General features: G+C 37.1%; 1 protein-coding gene across 2 annotated transcripts; it reads left to right on the top strand.

Moving 5' to 3' along the window:
- The first annotated feature begins 8,396 nt into the window (after positions 1-8,396).
- Positions 8,397-23,544, top strand: adrb2b (adrenoceptor beta 2, surface b). Of its 2 annotated transcripts, none has more exons than XM_028032263.1 (4): positions 8,397-8,586; positions 15,337-15,481; positions 16,415-16,706; positions 17,915-23,544. In XM_028032263.1, exons 2-4 carry the CDS (start codon positions 15,340-15,342, stop codon positions 18,936-18,938), a joined length of 1,458 nt encoding a protein of 485 aa, XP_027888064.1. In that variant the 5' UTR covers positions 8,397-8,586; positions 15,337-15,339; the 3' UTR covers positions 18,939-23,544. The 2 variants fall into 2 exon arrangements, with proteins under 2 accessions (XP_027888064.1, XP_027888063.1); XM_028032262.1 differs by having other exon boundaries at positions 15,334-15,481.
- The last annotated feature ends 1,052 nt before the right edge of the window (positions 23,545-24,596 follow it).

Raw genomic sequence — 24,596 nt, 5'->3', positions numbered from 1 at the left:
GTGAATACTTTTTAGTGACACTCTAGATTAATTTAGATGGATCAGGGTGAAGGGACAAGGTTAAAATGAAACATTCAGGCTCAAGTATGTTCACACAGCCCCACAAATGTTTGGCTAAATGTCCCTAAACAAGTTCAAATTCTCTCAGATGAACTTTGTAAATCCACTATTGAGCTTCTGGCATAATTGTGACTGGATGTTTGACCACAGTTGTTAGCAGAGACAGCAGAACCCATTTAATTTGGTTGGTGTCCCGGCGCAGACCTGAAATCTGAGCATAGTTCACAAATTTTCAGCTTAGTTGAGCTTGTCGTTCAGAAATTGTGTTGTCACATTGCTTAATCCATTCTGGATTGTTTAGGCCACAAGGATTTTGAGGTTGCTATAATTTTTCTCTATTATTCCACCCAATTTGTGCAACAAATCAGTAAAACTAGGATCAAAACAACGCTGCAGTATAAGTGCCAAATACTGATATTTGAATTGAAAAATACAATTCAAGCTCATACTTTTTCTAATTGATAAACTTTTCTTTAAAAGAGATTTGGCTGATCTGTGCAGGCAGCTGCAAATGTTGGCCAAATCTAAAAGAGTAAATTATAAAGCAGAATTTCACACTTTCTCAGTTCAAACTTACTGAATCAGCTGATTTGAACTGAGTGAAAATCAACAGTTCAAATCAGTTGATTTTCACCTGGATGGTGAAACTGATTTTCCAGCTGCTATCAGTTCACGTTGCTCTTAAAACCTCAGAGGTTCCCAGGTTTTTCCAGCTTCCTTTCATCTAACAGAAACAGTTCAGGACTTCTTTGAGGCAAAGTGGTGACTCATCCAAATAACTTGTATTTATTTAAAGTGATGATCTTGGAATCTGTATTTGTTTATAAATGACTCCAAGAGACTTTTCCTGCTTGTGTAAATCTGAAGTTCTCTCTCCTGAATCCTTCTTGGCATTTGAGTTGGACTGTTCTGAATTTTGAAAATGTGTCAATCCGATAAATGTTGTCCAACAAATCTGTTTTTTAAATGCTAACATAGAAAAATTTAAAAGTAGAATCACATACGATCACTTAGGAGAACAGAGCAAAAACCTTTAGCAACACTGAATGTGGAATGTGTGTATAGAATAGAATATCTATAATCCCAAAGTGTGAAAATTCAAGTGTACCAGCAAAGTGATTTGCGCAAATGTAAAAATAGAAAATAAAAATAAGAGACTGCATGTTAGGGGCAAATTTAAAGCATAAAATACTGTGCAGATGTAAAAAATGACATACTAAGATTCAAAGAAATGTGCAACTAAGTAGGACAATTAAAAAGAATCAATCAAAAAGGACGTTGGTTCCTATATAATTTTGACTGTTGTGAATCTACAACACATTCAAAAATATGAATTCAAATTATGGTTTAAATAATGTACATTGTGATAATCATATGTAAACTTCTGAAAACAAATGTGATTCTGATTATATTTATAGCTCGGACTTATCCCCCGTTTGGACGACAAACTTTGCTCTTTGCAGAAGCCAAAAGGTCTTTAATACACATTGTGTGTTTGAATGTTTGTCAGTCAGGAAATTGGACAGGTTGAAGGTGAGGTCAGAGCCATTGTGTACGCATGTGTGTGTGCGCACATGTGTGTGTGTAAGTGTATAACCTGATCTGCCTCCACTTCCTATGATTAAAGGGTCGAACTTCTGATCTTAGTGTCAAGGCTTTGTTGCTTTACAGACAGATTTATTGTTGATTAAAAACAAATCCAGAGGTCAGAGGTGGAGGTGTACACCCAAAATTTTTCAGATTTATAGATGTAAAAGATTGAAGTAGGCTGATAAATGAAAACATAATCATCTTCTTTTTAAATAGAAGACAAACCACACCTTGTGTACAGTACATCCACAAAAAGAGAAAATCAATTTACCCCACATTTGAACCTCACTATGTTACAGAATATTACATGTTTCATCTCAGATATTTCTAGTTGTTTGTTGATCACCAAATCACAGATAGATTTCTTTTCGGGGCAAAACTTTTAAACTGCTCAAGTTTTTGAGTAAGTTAATCTTTCACACAAGACACCCAGTATGTCTTTTTTTATTGGAGCAGCAATGTGAAGATTACAAAGGAACAACGGTCTACAAAGTCACAGGATACGAGTAATGCACCCCAGAGTTGCTGTAAGCTGTAGCTCTTGCCTCCCATCGTGATCTCTTAAGTTTGCACAGACTTGCAGGCTTAAGCATCTCCCCTGGCAAACCAAATCCTCCCTCACATTGTTTGAACATTAGCATGGAGTCAGCCTTCCTCAGCTTTGGTTTTTATCCAAAGTAGCTGGAGCAGATGTGTTTGGACAGTCAGGAATTCTCTGAGGTCTTTGGTGAGCAGAGAACTTGCAGAAAGGAATCGCAAATGACGTCTTTGCGTCTGTGTGGATCACAGAGAAAGATACAAACTCGATAAGAGAAACGTCTCAAAGCTGTTGAGAGTACGGCGATGTACTCCCAACAGCGTCATAACTTTGTGATCTGAGAGCTGCATCAAAGAGTATGGGAGAAATGTGATTAATTTTAATATAAACAGAGAACAAAAAGCTACAGTAAGGTATAAAGAGAACAGGAGAAGGAGCAGGCAGGATCCAAGCAGAAGAAACACCAGTAATCTAAAAAAATAAAATAAAATTCAATGACATGGTGATCAGGGGACTCTATTCAGAGGAATACCGAATATTGTGAGAAAGGCTGGAGATCAGAAACTGAGGGAAAGAGACTAATAGACAGAATTGGAGAAGAAGGAAAATAAGGGCACAGACTGACCACCGATTTTCTGTCTTGGATTACCTCACCATAAACACAAAGCATAGAAATGAAAGCACCTTTTAATATCTACTCCAAAAATCTCAAAATTCATAAATACATACAGTGAACTACAAGTAAAACAAGCTGTCAATAAGTATTTAATATACCCAGAAATAATATTTAATATCAAAATGATGGACATTTCAATTCAGCAACACACGTGCTTTGTTTCATGTCTTGTCACATATAGACTGTTAATTCAGACTTGGACTCACTAACTCCAAAACCTTCCTCATGATTTTTGTCAGTAAGAGGAGGACTTGCTTGCTTTGAATAACTGCCTTCCTGTAAAATCCAAATATGCTTGATCTCAGCTGATGGCTGGCTATTCTCCTTCCGGTTGTTCTGGTAGACAGCAGAATTTATGGCCCCATTATTATGTCCTAAAGCAGCCAAGCAGCACTCTACTGCTTCCAGGTTTTTTTGTTGATATGATACAGCTTTTTAAAAACGCATTGTTAATGAAAGACATGATGATCTGCCTGTAAAAGTAAATCTGCTGGACTTCTCATTAGAACGCAGGCAACAATTCTGATTGCTTCACCAGATAGGACATGTTAAAGAAGTAAAAAACAAAACAAAAACAGAAAACTTAAGTGATGCAGCTTTAATGATTTAATTGAAATCCATTGTACAGATTCTAACTGCTTGAAGCTCTTTGAAAAAATAATAATTATAACATCACCGGTCGCAATAAACATTCCAACAAAAACGAATCTACTGTCTTTTAGAACAATTTCTATAACAGTCAGTGTTGTAGTTGCAGCAGCTGCTGCTGCTGCTACAACTAAATACAGCTATGCCTATTTATGCAGCCTGTAGAGGAGAACCACCTTCTGTGACTACAGGACTGAGAAGTGAAACTAAGCCAACATGCAACCACAGTAACAAGCGTCCATGGCAGCTACTTCAGCTGCACCTGCAAATATAAGTATCTTTCAAATCACTGCAGTGACTCAAAATGTCAAAAGTCTCCGGAAAAGCAATGCAGCCACTGTCAGCTCTTGACATGGGAAAAAAAGACGATGCACACACAGACTTGCTGCTGCATGGGATGTAGCAGCAGGAAACAGTTTAGCGCGGTCTCAGCGGCCCCAGTGTACGCCGTATGTACAGGATGTATCTCACAGAGAAAAGAACAAACAAACTGCACTAATACAACACTGCACCTTTTTTTTCAGCTGAACATGAATCTCTGGAGTAAACTTAATGCCTTTGGTGAAGACCTCAACTGTTCTGCTGTGTGTTGTGAAGACAGAGATTGCTTTTCTTTTTTATTCCAAATTAACAATCTGATTGCTACTAATAAAAGCAGGTTAAGCCACAACTGGAACAACGTCTTTATGACCAGGCATCACACATCTGCTTACATCTACCACTAAACATGGATTATCACAAGTGACAATGTAGTTTATTAAGGCTTTTGGTGATATGCTAGCACAAACAGGAACAGGAAATGAAATCATTCAAACTGTCACTCCCCAAAAAGTGTGCAAGGCACAGTTGTAACCCTATAAATACATGCACATGTACCGACACTGACGGGCCAGAAAAAGAAAGAATTAATCAAAGAAGCTCCTACGAAACTCATTGTAATTTTTATGAGCTTTTGGAGAGTTTCACAACTCAATGTGGGAGAATCTGTTGAAAGGACAATTAATCATGCACTTAAAACTGTCCTTTGAGGAAGAGTGGCTGAAAGAAAGCCATAAAAGCCCTTTTCAGTTTGTCACAACCCATATAGGCGACTTTAAAGTCAAGGTGATCTGACTGGAAGAGACCAAAATATTACTTTTAGAAAAAATAAGATAGACGTGAACCTTTTTTCAGTAGTTGCTTGTTTATTGAGTTATGTTTTTACTATGTAAAGCACTTTGATCTGCCTCGTTACTGAAATGTGATATACAGATAAAGTTGACTTGATTTAATAAATTCAGGGAATTTTTGGCAAAAATATAGAGGCTGCTAAAGACACGACACTAGAAAACAACCCTAAACATACAGGCAGAACAATAATGGAAAGGTTTTAGTTGTGTTTTACAATGGCTTAGTCAAAGTCCAGAAATAAAGGCAGTTGAAAATCTGCAGCAGGACTTGTATACCACACTTTTCAGATAATTATTCATATCATCTTATTAAGCACTAGCTTGAGTTGATAGCCTAAAATCCAAAAAAATCTTGTTTTTTGTGATAGAATAAAACATTGTTTTGCTAAGTTTAAGTGCATCGCGATCATTCAGTGGAGAGTTATGGGGTTAATTCAGCGGAACTTTATTGGCACAGGATACTTCCAGATTAGGTGTAGGTGCAGAGGGTGGAGTGAAGCATAAGGAGGGATAGAGGAAGGGAAAAGTCACAGACAGGAAGAGGCACTGAGAGGAATGTGTTGGTCAAGAGGATATAACTATACGTAATGACCCATTTATTTATTTATTTGTTCTCTTTTAAGAACATACTGTTGTGTGAACAAGACAAACACAACAATAGACACATAGCTTACTTGTGGTGGTACTAAATTCTTTGTGATACCATATGTGGTTTCCTCCAGAGGTGAGAAAAGGGGGAAGAAACCCTGCAGATAAAGTTTCTGAGGGCTTCTTAAGTGGTTGGCCGCAGCTTTGGTTTGCACCAACAGAGTGTTCACTGCCTCGCCCAGACAATGCAAAGTGCAGATCAGCTGGCAGAAAAAAAGATAACTGACCAAGACTCTAACAATGAACCTTTGACTTCAAATGGCCAAACATGTCACTGATTAGGTATTTTTGCTGCTTGGCAAATATGGCCAAAAAGACGTCATCAGGAGGAAAGAGCTGATTAAAGGACGGCGAAAGATAGAAAAATAAAAGGAGTCTGTGTGGAGCGCTTTCTGCAAAGCTTGAGTGCTTCCTGTCTCCCTTAAGCAGCTCAAAGCACAAAGCATGACTGCACTGTCAATACACAAATCATCTGACAGAAGCCTGGCCTTATCTAGACAACATGCGGCTTCTTTCCACCAACAAGCATCACTCCGTGCTTGTAAAATAAAACATATTTCAGTAAAAGCCACAAAACAGGGATTGGGTGTGTTAATGAGTGTGTGGATTGTGTTGGGTTGCTTCTTTGCAGCTCTACTGCTGGCATCCTGCTCTTATTTCACATCAATATCTCCACCCATGTGGTCTGTGTGGGTGGTTATTATTGAGGTTATGCTCATGATCAGACTGCCAGAACGCAATGTTCACAGAAGAGACAGTCAGATGGCTCAACCTGGTGATTTTGGCTAGTTTGTGTTTTGGCTTGTGGGTCGTGCTTCTGCTGAAGGTTCTCAGACTCTGTGTTTCACAACACTATAGAGCAATTATATTAGGGGATTTATCCAAAAAGATTATTAACTTTAGTGTCCAGCAAAATCAATTATACAACTAGAAGTTTTTCATATTTTGTGAAGATTTTAAGCATAAACGTCAATGTATTTTATTGCAGTGGATCAAAACAAAGTTCAGATGTGGGAGGAAAATATTTGTGGTTTCAAATGGAAGATCTTCCATATGTGGCAGACATATGTCCTTTAACCTGCAATAACAAATAAAATGTGGTGCAGCAAGTTACATTCAGAACAAATAAAATCCTCTGGTGATTAATTTGACCTCCAAATAAATACAAATGTCCAGAAAAGCTCTCATGGGTTTATTAAAACATATTAGAGAGAACAATATCCAGGCCATGATGCACACAAGACATTTCTAGAATAATTCTGTGCGAACCTCCAGGCAGAGTTAGAAAGGTTAGAAAGGTCAATTCATCATCCACAGATGAAAAGAGAACAGTACCAGTATCAATTGGACTGTTCACTTAATAATACTCTTAAAAAAGAGTATTATTCAGTGAGGAAACCAATGCTTACATTATTATTTTTTCATAATAAATGAAAAACAAATTGTGATATAATAAAAGTATAATATTACATAAAATAAATATTCATTGTTTTTGGGACATATTTTTTACTAGAAATTCCCTTTTTAAAGCCATTTACATTTTTTCTCCATAATCAGAAGTCTGTATCAACAAACTTCCTTGCTTCCTCTGGGATTTTGACAGAATCATCTTTTAACACTGTGTTTATGTTTCTGTCTTGTCTCCGTTCCTTCCAAACATTTCAGATGTGATTATGTTTTGCGCTCATTGTAGCCCACTTCAGGAAACAAATGTGTTCTTCTCTTACCATTTCTGAAAATCATTTTAGCAGTGGCTTTTTCATCATTGCCCTGTTGGAAGCATCAGTGGTGCCAAGGATTTAGTTTTTCTTAAGACTGCTTGATGTTTTTCCCATGGTTTCATTGTAACATTTGACCCAGGGATATGTGATGATACCTTAGGGAAGGCAATGCATGCAACCACCACTGTCATGCAATGAATGTGAGTATTCATGCCACTCAAGGCAGAAACTAAGACATTGCACAGTGCTGAAGTGATGGCTACCAATAAACAATCCCACAGCTCCATGACAGTCCATCCGCTCCTCGGTCAGAAGCGGAGCCAACCAAACAGTAGACAAGAACTTGGAGTACATATTCACAACAACTCATCAAATGGCTCATTTTAGGTGCAATTAAATAATGAAAGTACTTAGGCCTCTAATAAGCTGAGTTAGAAATTATACCTTGAGGTGTTTTGTACCATTAGGAAAACAAAGCACAAACAGCACTATGAGATCTACCTCCCAGTTAGCTGGAAGCACGCGAGTACATTGAAGGAGGTGGAATATTATGCTGGGAAGAAACAAGGCTAGGAATCATTTAAAGAGAAAGCTACCATGATCTAGTCCTGGATGGACTCATGGATGTGGCAACTATCCAAACAATCAAAGGTGTCTTGATTTAAGTGTCTGCAATGTATAATTTGCCCTTAAACTGACCGTCATGGATTCAAGGCAAGGTACACTTTCGGGATTTTCCCAGTACTTTTCATAGACAAATACTTGAGGCTAATTCAGAGTAACCAATCAACCCAATAGTCATGTTTTTGATAGGTGGGACTGTGGTTGCAGTTTGATGGTCAACTTATTTAAAAAAATAATGACATAAAGTAGGTGGAGGTGAAATTTTGACATTTCACTGCCTGTTTATGCCATGACTAAACTAACATGTTTGACAAGAAAAACAGCCTATCACATTCAAGCAACCTGTTTTTACTCAAGCTTGGAGCCAAATATCAGACTACAAAGCAATGTGAGTGAGCATGTTTTACTGAATGTTTAAAATCGCACAACATTCCAGCAGCCAAAGGCGGAGGTTTGTGGTTTTGCTTCACAGCTTCTACATGTGATCCAAAGATCTGGATCTGAAAAAAAGAAGTCGTCCTACATAATGAAAATTAAAGTATAGACTCCTAAAACCTTAAATGTACTGTCTGCAGCTGAGTTGTCAAGAGTACACCTCAGGCATGCCTTATACACTAAAAGCTGTTCCTTGTTGTCTGATAGGCTACTGTCCTGCTGTGATGTCATGAGTGCTTGCTTTAAATAAGGGCAACAGGCTCAGCTGCTTCAAAGTGTGGTTGAGGGCTGAAAAGACTGAGTACACCCATGAGTGAGAACAAAGAGGAAGGAGCAAGACAAAGTGCTTGTGTAACAGTTTCAATACCTTATCAAAAGGTGGAGCCTGACCTTCTGAGAAGCACGGTTCGAATATGTTGTGGATTTAAAAGAACTGCAAGAATGAAATTGTTGGACTGAAGAGAGCAAAGCCTGGAGGTAAGAAAACAGCACTGCAAGTCTGCTTTACATACATGAGCTCCATTCACTCTGTGTTCCCATGGGTGCATTTACATATAAATTAAAAAAACTGACATCTACTCTTATTGCTAATTAAATGTTTTAGAAAAATATTATTAAAACAGTTAATGCCATCTTGTTTGTCTTAAAGATTTGGCTTCAAATTAGAAATCAGAAATAAGATAATCCACTTTTTTCTGAAGGATTTTATCTTACATTAAGTAAACCATTCAGATTCTGTTTCTTATATTCTCAGTTGCCAGATGGAATAAAATAGTATAGCAGAACATAATTTTTTGAACCAGTCAAAATGATCAAACATGGTTTGTGTTATTTGGACAGTAAAATGTTTTCAGTCTTGTACTTAACAGTTTGTTCTGGTGACATGTTTATTCTACTGAGTACAGAAAAAGCTGGGGGTTTAGGCACTTATTAATGTTGTTTAAATGTGTGACTGAGTCTGTTTTTTGTATTTAGGGTTGTGGGTAATTCATCTGAGCTTTTGCTGAAATATTTTGATATTTACACATCAGACAATCATTTAGGGTTGATCAGGGGTGTCTTTTTAGTGATCTCTAGCATGGAGATGGTCAGAGTCTGTGTTGCAAGCTGTGCTTTTGCAGGTAATTGTCAAGAAAGTTATTGATCAGCTGCACAGGACAGCAAACAGTTCAAGAGTCATTAGTTTAAAGGGTAAAAGGGGGATCTGATAAACTATGGGCATAGCAGAAATTTATAAATCATCATAAAATGCTTGTAATATAATATATAAAATAATACCTGAAATAGTGAGCACCACATCATCATCTCTCATGGCCAGCCTCTCCTCTACCCATTCATTATGTCTGAATGAAGGTGAGCACAGGTAATGAAAGATTGATTTTTAAAATGAGTTTCCTGATGATCCATCATATTTCTGACATGTAATATGCACAAGGATGTGGACTTTTTCTTTCTAATGACAAATCTAAAAATCCAAAAGAAAGACTTACAATTCAGACTCAACAAAAAATCCTTTTGAGTCATGCTGACAGCATTGCTTACATAGGAGAGCAACTTCTCCGATTTTCATAAAACAACAAACCTGTCATGGTCTGCCTCGGCACTTTCAATGTGTCCTAAATATTCAGCGCCTTTTCTCGCTGGCATGCTGTGGAGCTGAGTAAACATATGCGAATCAATGCCGCTCCTTACAAATGCCATCAAATTGCTCTCCAAGTGTTTAGATTATGCTGGAATTAAGCCAGTTAACATTTTAAGCGGAAAATCCCATTAACCTAACAGCATTTACAGACATCCTATACATGTGAATATTAAATAAGCGATGCCACTCTAAAGGAATGCTTTTGATTATTTTAAACTGAGGATTTGTGAAGTTTTTATTTGTAAAATGTCCCTTACCTGCAGTAAAAAAAATTAAAAAAAATCACAGCTGTAGAGACCTAAGAGCCAGATGGCCACTTCATTTTAGTTGATTTGATTTAATTCATTAGTGTCTAAAGTCAGTCCTCAAGGGTTGGCATTCTGGATCCTTTAGTTCTCTCTGGATCAACACACCTGAATCAAATGATGGTTCATTAGCAGCCCTCTGCAGAAGTTTGACATACCAGGTAGTTGGACCATTTGAATCAGCTGTGTTGGAGCAGACACACATCTAAAAACAGCAAGACGCCTGACCTCGAGGAGCAGAGCTGGACACCCATGATCTATTTAAAACAACTAAAACTAAAAAAAACTAAACTCCATAGGATGCAGTTCTATGTTAATGTCTTTGGTCAGTTAACCCAAGTCAAGAACTGACAGTATTATATAATTTCACAGTCACAGTGTAATTCTGTAAAAATAAAAGTCTTTAATAATATTTAGATCGTGACATCAATTAGTTTACAGGATATGCGACTTATTCTGCTCTAATTCATAATCTTCCATACCTTAGTTGACAAAAAATTTAACCATTAAGGGCATGTTTTTTACTAAAAGTACTACAAGGTGTATTTCATATTGATCCTACGCGTACTGAGAGGCTGGTATTTCTTCTTGATAAAATCCAGATTCTATTTCAGCATGTCAGCTGACAAAATCTTCATTCACTTAATTTAAATACAGAATCTGTGCTGTTATTTCTGCTTTATATAACTCAATAGTGTTCAGTGAACAAAGCTTGAAGTCATTAAATTCATTAAGCCACAACTTCATTCCTCTGATTTTTTTTCTTTTGCTGCAAACTCTCACTCTGCCTGTTTTTGCTCATGTGCTGTAAATTGAGACATTAAGACCAGTTTAGATATCTATATTATAGCTTTAGGTCTAAAGAGAAAATGAGGGCACAGGCATAGATTTTCAGCAGCAGCTCAGCTCAAAGACAAACATAACACAAAGTCTCTAAGCAGGTAAGTTTAGTTTCACAAAATTAAGCTTGAGGATAAAAAAAATCTGCATAAAGAAGCTAGATGTTGTCCTAAGTTAACCAATTTATGCCTTTTGTTTACTTCCAGTTAGATCAGGGTGGAAAGAGCTACACTCATCATGTAATAAACAATATTGTTATGTTCAAAGTTCATTTTTGGAAGACATCACTGATACATGTGTTGTTTTCTCACAAGTAATGTTACTTGCATTACTGCCAAGTAATGTTGGCAGATCCTTAAGATCTTAATTTACTTGATCAACTGATTGTCTATTACCTCATTTCCAGACAACTGTTAACCTTTCACAGGGACACAGGGCAGTTCTTCCTCCAGGGCCGAAGTGAAGTCTACTTCGGGGTTAACTCCTTCATACGCCTTGAACATGAACCACACGGAAGTTAACTTTTAATAGCGCCAACTTACAGTTGAAAGTTTCACAGACATTTTTCCCTTAGCCACTGCTCCGGTCGTCGGCTACGCTCACCCCTCACACGTACCGTCTCTTCTTCGCTTCCCCAGCCTCCCGGTTCTTCTTGTTTTTAGCACGCAGCGCCCCCCTTCTGACCGGAGGACGGTTGCCACACATCTCGCTCACCTACACTCAACATACACACCACTTACTGAGCTATCATCACATACAGTGGAGGCACTTTCCGCAACACAACCATAAAATGCACAAAATTTTTTTAACAAAATCCAAAGGTTTAACATACTATTGTTTGAAACAATGCAGTACAAAACAGTAACTTTTAAGGTTCAACAGTGTCTTGAGAAAATTTAGCCCTTTAATTTCTGGTAATATAAATATCATGTGGATTTGAATGTTTTCCATTTGAGTAGTTTTAATTAGTTGGTTTGACTATTTGTTAGGTTTACTTTCCACAAAATCACGGTGATATGACATCTGTCTACTACAGTTTTGAAACAACCACTGAAAATAACTTTACAGAATTTTACTTGAAGCATTCAAACTCTCCTCATTAAGTTTACAGTTAGTATCATCTGAGAAGATAGATGTCTTTCCTATGAAGACCTCCATATCCTGAACCCGTGCTGACCTAACAGTGCTAACCATCCCCCTATGTTTGACATGGACGGTCAGAATAGCAAACAAGGAACAGCATGCATCTGCTGTCAATTAGGCCACCTCAGTAAAAGAGCTGTTCTGGCCAGCCAGTCAGCCCTGTGTAAATAAAAGTGCTTTGTTCATGCATTACATGTAATAAATAAATGCTTATGAAGTCAAAAGTTTATAGTCATGGCCTGATGCGATCACCTTGTTTTAATTCTCTTACATGTCTGCGTGCAGCAATAAGGGTTTTGTTTTATTACCATTTCTTTCAGCTCCTTGGTGTTGGTCGGTCTGTACCTTTGTTACATAATACGCATTTTACTTTAGCTGCAGGCTGTTGCAAGCCCAGCTTGTTCCCAGCTTCAATCCGTTTGCTTGTTGTATACGTAAGTGGACTGATTAGCACAGAGTGCAAAAGCAAAGTGTACAAAGTGTACACTCTGATCCTTGGAACATGTTCGGAAAAATGTTCTAGACTTCTGATGACATGATGGTTTGAACAGAGACATTTGTGTCTTCAATATCCTTTTCTGCATTTTGCACAGCTCTTTTTGACTTAACTTCAATATAGGCTGAGACAAAGTGAAGAACTGACAAGACATTATAGCAGTAACACATGCTGCCAGTGAATTAATATTATCTGACTGAGATAAAATGCAAAGAGATGCAAAAAGCTGAACTCATAATAACACCAAGGAACATTTGGCTTCCACTGTGAATGACCACATGAGAAGTTCATGAGACAGAGACAGGATCCAGAACATCAGTGAAAGGTTTGGTAAAAGCATTTACATTAAACACTATTTTAAATGTCACTGACCTTTTGCAAAGAAATAATTATCTTTATATAAGCAGATGGTGTAATTGTGCAAAAGTATGACACATTCATTTAAAGAGAGAGGTGAGCAGCAGTCTGATGGGGAGTTTTGCATTCAGACCAATCGTTAAAGGATGGCGCAGGGGGTTAGCACGCCCCACGTTTGGAGGCCTTAGTCCTCGACGCGGACGTCGCGGGTTCGACTCCCGGTCCCGACGACCTTTACCGCATGTCTTCCCCCCTCTCCTCACCCTCCTTCCTGTCTGCCTACTGTACAAAAAAATACGAGCCACTAGCGCCGCAAAAAGCTCTTCGGAGGAAAAAAAAAAAGAAAAAAGAAGACTCACTTCCTCATTTAACGCTGCATATCATTTCCTATATACTGACATTACTTCTGTAAATATGTCACTCCACTGCAAAGTGAAAACATTAGCAGGTTGATCCATCTTAAGAATTTGAGTCGTAAACTAGTATTGAAAAACATTTATTTGTCTGTCCCACATAGTGACAGAAATTCTTCTTTTAATCGAAAATTCAGAATTTATACAGATTAAAGTGATATATATTACCAATTTAGGAGCAACAATATGTTCAAAGTATAAATAATTACACAATAAATACAAAGACAAAAACAAATTGTTAGAGAAAATGAATCGTAAAGAAAACAACAATCCTTTAATGCATCTTAAAAAACCAAATCATTCTAATAGAGTATCCATTTTAGGTATAATTCAACTTCTAGTGCTTTATTTTTTAAAAGCACTATAAGGTTTTAAAAAAAAACCGTATTGTTTTTTAACCAATGAGTAGCGTAACCCAGAGAATGGTCCTGTTGGAACTCAGTACTTTCTAGACTTGATTCAAGGTTAGAGTTTATTATGGGAAGGTGCTAAAAATATTTTACTGGTTCCTATTTTAGCCACCTCCCAGTTTAAACTCTACTCCAGTTAGGCCTTTCCTTTTAAATTTTAGCACATACAACACATGTGAGTGGCATATCACCCATCTCGATCATCAGTGTTTACATTTAAATATATGAGTAAAATAACATAACCTCAGTGGTAATATTAATTTAACAAAATTAGAAGTTCAGCTGTTTATTTATTTTATTATTCCTTTATTTAATCAGGTAAACCCCGTTGAGATCTAGATCTCATTTTCAAGAGGGACCTGAAACAAACTTCACTCCCCGTCAGGGAATCGAACCCCGGTCTCCCGCGTGACAGACGGGGATACTCACCACTATACTAACGAGGAGAAAAGCATTTCTTGAGCAATTATGTCTCAAGATACAATGAAAAACATCTCTGCAAAAACAAAAAAGATGTATAATTAATCAATTGCGAGTTTAAAAGCAGACATATCAGCTGTTCCTCTGTGTGGGTGACACTCCTTCAGGGACATGTTACACAGGCTTTATGCATTAAAAATATATGGAATATTGCAAACTTCGTCTAACTCATAAGTAGTTTTTAGTCCAATTTAAGGTGCAGCTGTAGTGAAATAATCACAAATTATGTCTATAGAACTTCAGTCCTCAACTGAGATTACTTTCCTCTCCTTTGCTTTACAAGTTAGAGACATGGAAGTCTGGAAAATCATGTAAAGTTAATAACAGTCACACTTTTTCTCCAGGTTTATGAGGGATTTTAAAGGTTATTTTAAGTTCAAAAGTATCATCGCTTGGACAAAATCATTGATTATGGTTTTAAAATAATAAAAAACGTCATTGCAAAGGATCGTCTCACAATTAGTTCCTCTATAATCCGTTTCCGCTGCACATTTGCAAAAGGTTTGTAATGAATATAGTTTTAATCACATTCTGAAGTCTTCGTTGCTGTAAGTGGAGATGTGTGTCACTACATTACTGATGCTGAACCAGCAACACTGCTGTAACAGGAAGAAGCTGAGTTTGGAGACAATTGAATTTTGTTCTGGAGTTTAACCAGACCGAATAAAAAATGACATTTTAGCAATGAGACAGGAAGCTGAAATCCTGGTCTTAGCTCTTCTTCACTTGGATCTGCATCTGTTAAATAAAAGACTCTTTACAAATTCATCTTTTCACAAAGTTTGCAGAGAATTTAAATCAGTTATAGAGTGCAGCTGTTGTGAATGAATCAATGGTGAAAGTTTTTATTTAAAATTCACATGGAGACATTTTTCTTGTCTGCTACAGACTACATATTTGGCAACACAGATGAGAGGGAGTAAAGGTTCAGAGACAGTCAGATCAATAAGCTGCATTTTTACTTGTTTCATGTTTATCCTCACTTAACTTGAGCCTGTAAAAAACTGTATATGTTACATGTATGTTATTGAACCTTATCACATGCATCGTAAAAGATTTAACTTCCTCTTATGTTCTTGTTGCTTCTCAGATTGCTTAACCATTATCACCAACTATTTTTTATTGTTTGTCTTGACAGTAGATCATGGGAGGTGTGACTTTTGTGCCACCATCCACGAACCAGACACAACTCAGCAATATCACCAATTCACCACCAGAATATAATGATGTGGAACTTGTGCTGCTTGGTGTTGCCATGGCTATTCTTGTCCTAGCAATAGTTTTTGGTGAGTATAAAAAATGCCAGTCACAGTGTCTTGCAAACATTTTGTCTGTTACATTTTGCTTTACAAACACAAATCTCCTTGCGTTCCTTTGGATTTTATGTGATAAACCAACAGCAAAGAATTGGAAGCAGAGGAAAATAGAAGCAAATCTTGAGCAACTTTAAGTATAAATATTGTGGTGTGTATTTGTTTTCACTTACGCTGAGAGGTTAAACCACCAGTTGCTGCCAGTTTTGGGGATTATGTCTCCATTATCAAAAAATATCCTGACACTGGCATTTTTAATATTTGTCTTTGCTTAACCTCAGTCAGTGTGGATAGAGAGCATATGTGAACAAAAGATTTTCCAGTCTTGTCAAAGATTTTTGAATGGGTTTAGATTTGGGCTTTGACTAGGCCATTCTAACACTTCAGGAGACGTACATCTAAACCATTCTTTTACATCTCCAGCTGTCTGTTTAGGATAACTGTCCAGCTGTAAATTGAAAATCTGATTCCTAAAACATTTTTTTCTGTTTTATCCAGTGAACAGCATCATTCTTCATGATGCTGTTCACTGGTGTTTACAGTACAGATTACATTACACGCAGGTGGACTCTTTTTAATAATTAAATAACCTCAGAAAGTGACTGACTGCAGTTGATTTTATTTATGGGGCTGAAAATAAAGGCATGGTACACCATTCGGCGTTTTAGTTTTGAGAAAAGTTAAGAATCTTTGTCAATTTTCTTTCACTTTATACTCATGTACCAAGTCGTACTGTGTTCACATCCCAGTAAAATTAATTGTGGTTGCAGAGTGACAACATTTTTAAAAAATTCCAGTAGTGTGAATACTTTTGTAAGGAGCTGCACTTTCATTGGCTGGATTATTGGAGAATCAAACCTGATTGATTTTATGCTTTTAGTTCAATAGTCATTGTTTTCTGTGCAGGTAATGTGTTGGTGATTACAGCCATCCTGCGCTTCCAGAGGCTCCAAACTATCACCAACCTCTTCATTGCCTCACTGGCGGTTGCTGACCTCATCATGGGTGTGATTGTGGTCCCTTTTAGCTCCAGTAACATCCTGCTGAAAAGCTGGGTGTTCGGAAACTTCATGTGTGACTTCTGGACGGCAACTGATGTGTTGTGTGTGACAGCCAGCATAGAAACACTGTGTGTGATTTCTCTGGACCGCTACCTTGCTATTACAAGGCCTCTCCGCTATCCGACACTGCTCACTAGGTAAGACAGCTTTTAAACGATAAATATATGAATCATTTCAATTTTAAGAAGAAAACCGTGTTTAAAATTCCAGTCAGATAAATACTGCAAGTTGTTTTCAATCTATTGACAAAGTTTCTTGGGTGTGGCCAGAAGAGCAGGTTGGTGGAAAATGTTAACCTACAAACCCCTTAAGACCTGAAGCACATTTTGCAAATGTATGCAGTTGGCCTTAGCTAGCCATTCTCTAGCTAATAGGTTAAGCTCTGCCAAGGTAATTATTAACCCTTTTAACTCTGCGTCATTATGTACTTCCGCCAAAACGTGCAGTTCTTTAATGCTTCTGAAAGAACATGGGTTTGTTTTTCTTTCTTAATGTTAAGACATGTAAAAATCAACTAGTTGGTGTGTTGTTTAAAGTAAAACGGGAAACTGAACAGCTGGTTTACAATACCACCTGTTTACAAATGAATGCCATGTTTTACCAAGCATGCAAAAGCTATGAGCAAACTTGAGTTTTTGCTGTTTTGTAGATCACTTTAGTCGTTTAGAGGTCGATACTGGTTTAAAAATGAAAAGAATCTGGATTTGCAAAGTTCCAAAGGATTGAGATCACTGGACCTTTTCAGTTCTTGCTTTGGCAAAAGGCTTGTAGTATCTATTGCAAGCCAACTCTTTAGCTCAGACAGACTGAATGAGTTGAGCTTTGACTAAAAGTCAGGTTGAGTCAAGCCACTTTGAGTATGTACTTGTGGAAAATAGTTATTTATGCACCAGACAACACAGAGAAAATGCTAATCACTGCACTTCGTCTGGCAACGCAATTAAATAATTCAAACAATGAAAACTTTATGATGGAAAATTTCAGAGCTTTTGAAACAGTAATGTTTTATAACCTTGTTTTACATTGGTACCATCAACAGACCAATGCCCCCAACTTTACCCTATTTTGACATTTCAAACTGCAGATGCATATCTGAGAAACCCTAACACAAACTAATCTGGTTAGTCTCCAAGCAACTCGGGCTTCAAAGTGTTTTCATTCCAAGTCTCATAAAATGGCCTCTTTCAGAAAGGCCATTTAGGAAACCACTTGACAAAGTGGTTTCCTAAAAGGCAACATTTACAGGTAGATGTTTTGTTTCCTGATTTATAACAACAGTTACTGATCTGCGTGCTTTTATCATCTTTCCCATGTTTAAACTTTCTTGTCTGTTGATGCTTTCCAGGGCTCGGGCTTTCACTGTGGTGTTTGTGGTTTGGGCAGTGGCCTCGCTCATCTCCTTTCTGCCCATCTATCTCAAAGTCTGGGTGTCAGACAAAAAATCAGCTGTTGAATGCTTATACAGTGAGACCTGCTGTGAATTCAACACCAGCGCAACGTATGCAGTCTGTTCCTCAATTGTGTCTTTCTATCTGCCGCTGGTGGTGATGATTTTCCTTTACACCCGTGTATTCCAAGAGGCTCAGAAGCAGCTGGAAAAGATCCGAGGAAGGCAACGGCACTTCTACCACCTACATAAGTCTGCACTGTTGACTTATCCAGAAGACAGCCCTGCAATGAATAAACTCAGGACAGGAGCGGATGGAGAGGACAGACTGAACATGCAGCAAACTGAGGATACGGACAACAGGCAAGAGGAGAAGAGAGAAGAAAATGGAGTGAGGATAGAAAAAGAAGGCAGGCAATCTGCTGCAAAGCGTCTCAAGTTCTGTCTTAAAGAGCACAAGGCTGTGAAAACTCTGGGAATCATCATGGGAACTTTCACATTGTGTTGGCTACCATTTTTCATTGTCAATATCGTCGTAGCGTTTGTAGATCTCGATGACTATAAGGAACTATTTCGATTCCTTAACTGGCTAGGTTATTCCAACTCTGCCTTCAACCCCCTCATCTACTGCCGCAGTCCTGATTTCTGGCACGCCTTCCAGGAGATCCTTCATTTGAGGGGCAGAATCTTTGGATGGAAGGGGGCATGTGGATGGTGTAGTGAGAGACACAACTACCCCAATACTCCACAGAGGCAGAATGGGAACTCAGACTTGAGTCGTGTCAGGGGGCTGGACACTCAGGAAACATCAGTGTGGAAAGGAAGTGTGGAGAGCTCAATTCAAGACAGCTCTCTGACCCTGGCTCTACCAGCGTCATGCTCAGAGCAGGTTCTAGATGTAGCTCCCGGTTCCTCGACCAGTTGGGAGGAAAACAGCTCCCGCAGTAGGACTTGTAAGGAAAATGTTGCTTCTATTGCTTGACCAAAAACAATGACATTAGACCTTAAATTAAAGGGGTGGTATCATGTAAAATTAACGTTTTTGAGCTTTGCATAATATATTAACTTTATTCCCTTATCAAAAACATACATGTAGTGTTGCCTCAATTCTTTAAAGCATGTTTGAGAAATCTTTTAATCTCAAATGGCAACTGTTCAACTGTCCAAAACGCCTGGCTCCACCTTCGAGGACGCAGCTCCTTACAGTTTCCAAGCTTCTGCCTCACAGAGCATCCCTCTCATTAGGGTCTTCCCCCCTATTCAGCTCCTTCAGACTAGCCAGCACCAATTAGCAAACACCTGGTGGCCCTGTGCATCTGCTGAGCTTATTATACAAGCTACTTCTCAGTGCAATGCTGGTAGAAATGTTGCTAAAAGGCTAATGGAGGAGTACTGTTGTGATGACTTCCTGAAGGCAAAGTTTCAGAAAGAGGAGGAGTTTTTAAAGAGACAGAGACCCAATTACAAGGAGTTAAATCGGGAAATAAAATTTTCTCTAAATCCTATTTGATATGTAACAACTGAAGGTAACATAGTTGGTTGATTATAATATAAAATGGCACTATATGCCTGGAAAACACATAATACTGCCCCTTTAAAAATACATTTCTACATAGCATTATCTAATTTGTTTATCTTTGATGGACTGATTGAACTTTCTGGTGTATAACATGGCTGGATGAGATTATATTGTCTCAGTGTTCCTGTGGTTTTACTTGATATCCATGTTCTTCATCTCTATTGCAGTTTTTTTTATTGCATTCAATAGACTGAAATACAAAGATCAGTGATCTAAGATTAATTTAGCATTCATACATTCACCCAAACAAAAAATATGGAATATTTTCACAGATAAGATACAAAATTGTGGCATGCCATCAGTATCTCTGGATTCTTTTAAGGAGGTGACTGTGGGAACTAATTACCTATAACAAGGGAAAATATTAACATTGGAACATTTGATTCATATGAAACAGTCCATTTGATCCTAAGCCAATCTGAATGATGTCTTAAAGAAATCAATCTGTAAAGAAAAGCTAAAATAAATTAAGACTTAAAAACAAGGCTTGAGTTTACAAGATAATTTACATATAATAAACTAACATATAATATTATTAGAACTTCTATCATCCTTTGATGTAATGAATGGTACTCAGCTGGGTTTGCATCCAACTCTTTGGAGTACTTTGTGGGATATTAAAGATTTTATTCACAAGTGGAGTTAGTGGTTTATTCTATAATGTCTTACTGAAATCTTTACACCACTTGAAGATTTTCATAAATTGATCACTAAACAACACAACTTATTGTATAGATCAATACAAAGTAGGAAAAAAATACAGATTTTCTTTTTACAAATTTAAAAATGTGAAGTGTGGCATTGATCTGTTGTTGCCCAACCTTTATTCTGATACCCCTAAATAAAACGTATGTGTGGAGATAGGACACATCTAAAAGTTGCAGAAGGTCTTCAGGACTGGAGTTGAACTCCCTTGATCTAGAAGGTTTTTATGCAAATTTTATTTTTCAAAAATTTTGCATGCCTTTTGTTTCACCTTCATTTGTAGACAATGCATTTTATATATTGCTTTGTGTGGGTCTATTACATATAATTGCAGAAAAATGGTTGTAACGTGATCAAATATGAGAAACTTAAAGGGGTATTTGATAATTTTCCAAGGCACCTGGTGCACAAAGTAAAATATTTTACTAAGCAAGTTTTAAAAAAAGTATTGGAAGGTATTGGAAGTGGTACAGTTTTGAATCATTTATTTAGAAAATAGTAGATTGTATGTTGGAAAAATGGATCATTTGGTCAGTGAGATGAAAGACTGGTTTTCACCGGCAGCTACAAAGGTGTCTGTATTCCACAATAGCCTCTTCATATTTCTTCTATCTTAAAGCTTTACATGAATGTTGAAGGTACTGATATGTGCATATTGTTCAGTTGCAAAAAACAACAGATGATTTTATCACTGTTAACAATTGTAGGACAACATTAAAAAATGGCACATTTGGGTGATGTTGGACTTTATTTAGCTTAGCAATGTTATTGACTATGTACAGTTTTAAGAGCTATAGAGAAAGTACCTCATTACTTTAACAAGTGATTTCAGGTTACTTCATTCCAAGCTGTTTATTAAAAACTGTTAAAAACGTTCACTTTTTGAATGTTTTAAATGTGGCACTTGTTGCCAGTTCTTGCAGATTAAATTACACATATACAGTATATGGTAGTCTAAGAATGTGTTGAGCTATATATTATCTGTATATTCCATAGCAGACGTGAATGTTTAGATAGGTCAAGCAGCTTTTATTATTGGGACAGTAAAGATTCAAACTGTTAACCACCATGTTAACCACAATGTGTTAAGCTTACTGTGGTTGATTATAATCTCATTTATCATAATGATGCATCAGCAAATGTTTTGTTAAATGTCTGTATCTGCCTAAGACCTGGTTGCCCTGATCATACATTAAGAAAAGTTTACTTGTCTAGTGGAGTTGTTGCATCTTTGGGTAAAAGGCTGAAATGTTATCAGATTTGTTTTAACAGTTCTGAGTCATCGAAATATAATTTGCTGGTTGATTATAAAGGCATAAAAATAAACGTGGAAAACAAACTTGTTTAGGGTTTTAGCCTTTCCAGGTTAAGCAGCACAACTTAAAAATATACTGGAGTCAGATAATTTTTCTTAAATCTTTTTTACAAAAATAAACCTTCATCCATTTTAAGTTAGACTACGTGTCAAAGCTATGAATGTAAAAAATGAGTCTTATCTGTTACAGCTTTAATTCTTTTAAACTGCTCTGACTGCAGATATGGGCCAGCTGTTTTTTGAAGAGTGATTTATGAAGGCCAATAAAATTCTGCTTAACTTCAGTGGTAATGAACGGTGGCTAAAATAAATGGGCTTCTGCGTCTTATCATATAATTAAAAACTTTCAGAGTAAGAATTTGCTACTGCAACAACAGATGAATTAATTATAAAGCTTCTCACATGTCTTAACCTGTAGAGTCCCTTGTTTTCTATCTTTAAAAGTGACAAAGAGAAAGAGGTCTCAATGCTCCATCAGAGGAACAGGACTAATAGACAAAAATAACAGTTTATAGATTAATTATAAATACATATGTTTTTTAAAATAGCTTCTTTTACCCTGACTTCATAGCATTTGTTGTAGGTATCAATTAAGGATGTTCAGCTCCTTTATAAAAATTTAAAAGAACAAAGCAAAACTGTTGTTCCTTAATATAATTTTTTTTTGTCATTGAAAGAATGAGGCAAGATCATGCAACTGTTTCTCACTACTATTATATATAAATATATTCTTTAATATTTCACATCTATACAGTTATGACTATTAATGTGGAGGATGGAATATGGTTAGTGATTAACCTTCATCTCATAACATACTAGTTGTAGACCACAAAGAAGAAAAAAAAACAGATTTGCATTGCTACTAAGGTTTTTCCACATCCAGACAAAACGTCCAATAAGCAGAAAAACCCCTCAACTTTGGTCACTCTGAGGCAGAACGTCTTACTCGATGTAGGGGTGGATAAGATGAGGGGTTGTGGGAGCTCCACTTATAGCAAGATTATGAAGAACAGCTCCATTATTCTGAGTTCCTTCCTGATAAACCTCAGAAGCATTTACGGTGGGATAATAATTGTGTATGAGATAAACACCTGAGGCCCTTAACTTGTGACTATCAGATGGTTTCTTTTGCTTCCCTGAAATCATTTTCTACCATCAATATTCACTGGATCTATTTCTTTTCCTCTCAGAACAACACTGTGAAGCCATGCTTTCATTTTGATTTACCATCTTTAGCTCTTCGAACAATGCAACGTTTCAGACAGTGCAGAGATGATTATCGTTCTGTTGGGCCCACAGTTTAGATAAGGTTGTCTGTAACGCTCACTTTACAAACACAGTGCTTTGTTTACGCATTTTTAAATGGTTATTCAGAATAAAATGATCTGAGATGCTCAGTTGATGTGGAATGTAAAAACCTTGTTTTGTTGTACTTTTTGTATTGTGTAAGTATAAACATGTTGAGTGTTCTACATTTGAAAGACTTCCTGGTGTAAGGTAAATAGTTTTCATATTTAAACCAACTTGCAAATTATGTTGTCCAATGATTAAAAAAAGAAATTACAGCCAAAACATCCCTTTGCCTGTAAATATTAAGCACAAATGTTTGGACATCTGTGTTAAAGAGACTTTTCCTATGGTTGTTTATCTCTAGTCCTCATCTTACTAATTTATTCCTGGTATTCTTCAAAGACAAAAAAGAAACACTTTACAGATTTACTTTCTGAAAATGTCTAATCCTAGAGCGATTCATTTTTAATGTTGGATGCAAGGCCAAAAACTCAAAACATCAAAACAACTTTCAATTATGCTTGTGCTCTCAGTTTCAGAAGCTTTTTAGAGAAAAGCATTTTTGTTTTCTACCTCCTTAAGATCTAAATGAATGTCATCTCACTGCTGTAAATATTTATTCATAAGCTGTTGTATATGTTTGTAAGTAAAAGAACAAAGTTTGAAACTGTGTCATTTAAATATGTTCCTTTGCTTGTCCTCAGTTGGTGAGTGTGTGTTTATTTCTGCGAGTCAGTTTTGTGGTGCTGTGGGAGAAGGAGGGGAAGCAGAGCCAGTCAGATCCAGTTTTTTTCTTTTCTATTTTTTATCTCAGATACCCACTGCTTGATTTGTAAAATCAGAAAAGCAAAAGATTTGGGGAGTTTTTGTAAAGCACCTTACAGTTACAGCTGCTGCTGTTGTGTACAAGAGTCTCTAAGAGTCAGTTGGAGCTTTTATGTAGTAGGGTTGTATTAAAAAAGTTGTAGGAAGTTCAATATGTTCAATACATATGTGCTTGAAAGTTGTTTACTAGTCCAAGAATTCAACTATACTTCAAGAAACTCATAGCATGTACAAGAAAATAATTGTCATTTCGAGATTCTAACAACTATCACAAAAAACTACAACTAACAAGTAACAGCTAGTCAGAGAAGCTAACAGTCTTGGCTTTTCCAAGAGGGTTTCTGTAAGTGTCAGTAGGGCAAACTGAATATTTTTAAATGATCCTTTTTTCTTTTAAAGAAAACCTTTCCTGTGTCTGATTTCTATCTTGCAGTGCGTACTACTACAGTGCATTTTTTATATCTCAGAACTGGCACACAACAGCATAGTAAAAAAGATTTTAAAAGAACTTGGCAAACAGTCTAATACATTGTTGACCAAGAAGAGCAACAAAGATTTCACTGGTTCACCATTAAGGTATTCTAGAAATGTCCATAAAATGTCCTGAAATTAGGAAATGCGGGTCGTGTTTCAATGCCCCTTTAACCTTTTTAGCTAAGCTCCTGAGACAGAGCCTCTCTGTGCTCAGCGAGTGGCCACCGTTATTCAATAGGACTCGGCTTGCACGTTTTTCTCAGAGGATTCGTCATGCGTGTGTGTGAGTGTTTTGTGAGCCATGAGGAGGGTCAACAGGTGCAGGCACTCACAGCAGCTACAGTATCAGCTGCTTCAGAGGAAATACTATCAGATGTACTGCTGCAGTACACACAGAGGGAGTACACTTCAGCTGTAAGATGGACTTTGTTTGCTCGTTTTTTTCATACCAA

This window comes from Xiphophorus couchianus, chromosome 11 (assembly GCF_001444195.1).
Source record: "Xiphophorus couchianus chromosome 11, X_couchianus-1.0, whole genome shotgun sequence".
Lineage (NCBI taxonomy): Eukaryota > Metazoa > Chordata > Actinopteri > Cyprinodontiformes > Poeciliidae > Xiphophorus > Xiphophorus couchianus.
The sequence above is the reverse complement of the archived record's forward strand: the minus strand, read 5'-3'. Positions and strand labels throughout refer to the sequence as shown.

Excerpts from the sequence above, each read along its gene's own strand:
- adrb2b (XM_028032263.1), top strand. The coding sequence starts at position 15,340 with ATGGGAGGTGTGACTTTTGTGCCACCATCCACGAACCAGACACAACTC. Across the intron at positions 15,482-16,414 it reads TGTCCTAGCAATAGTTTTTG|GTAATGTGTTGGTGATTACA; the intron begins GTGAGTATAAAA and ends TTTTCTGTGCAG. Across the intron at positions 16,707-17,914 it reads TATCCGACACTGCTCACTAG|GGCTCGGGCTTTCACTGTGG; the intron begins GTAAGACAGCTT and ends GATGCTTTCCAG.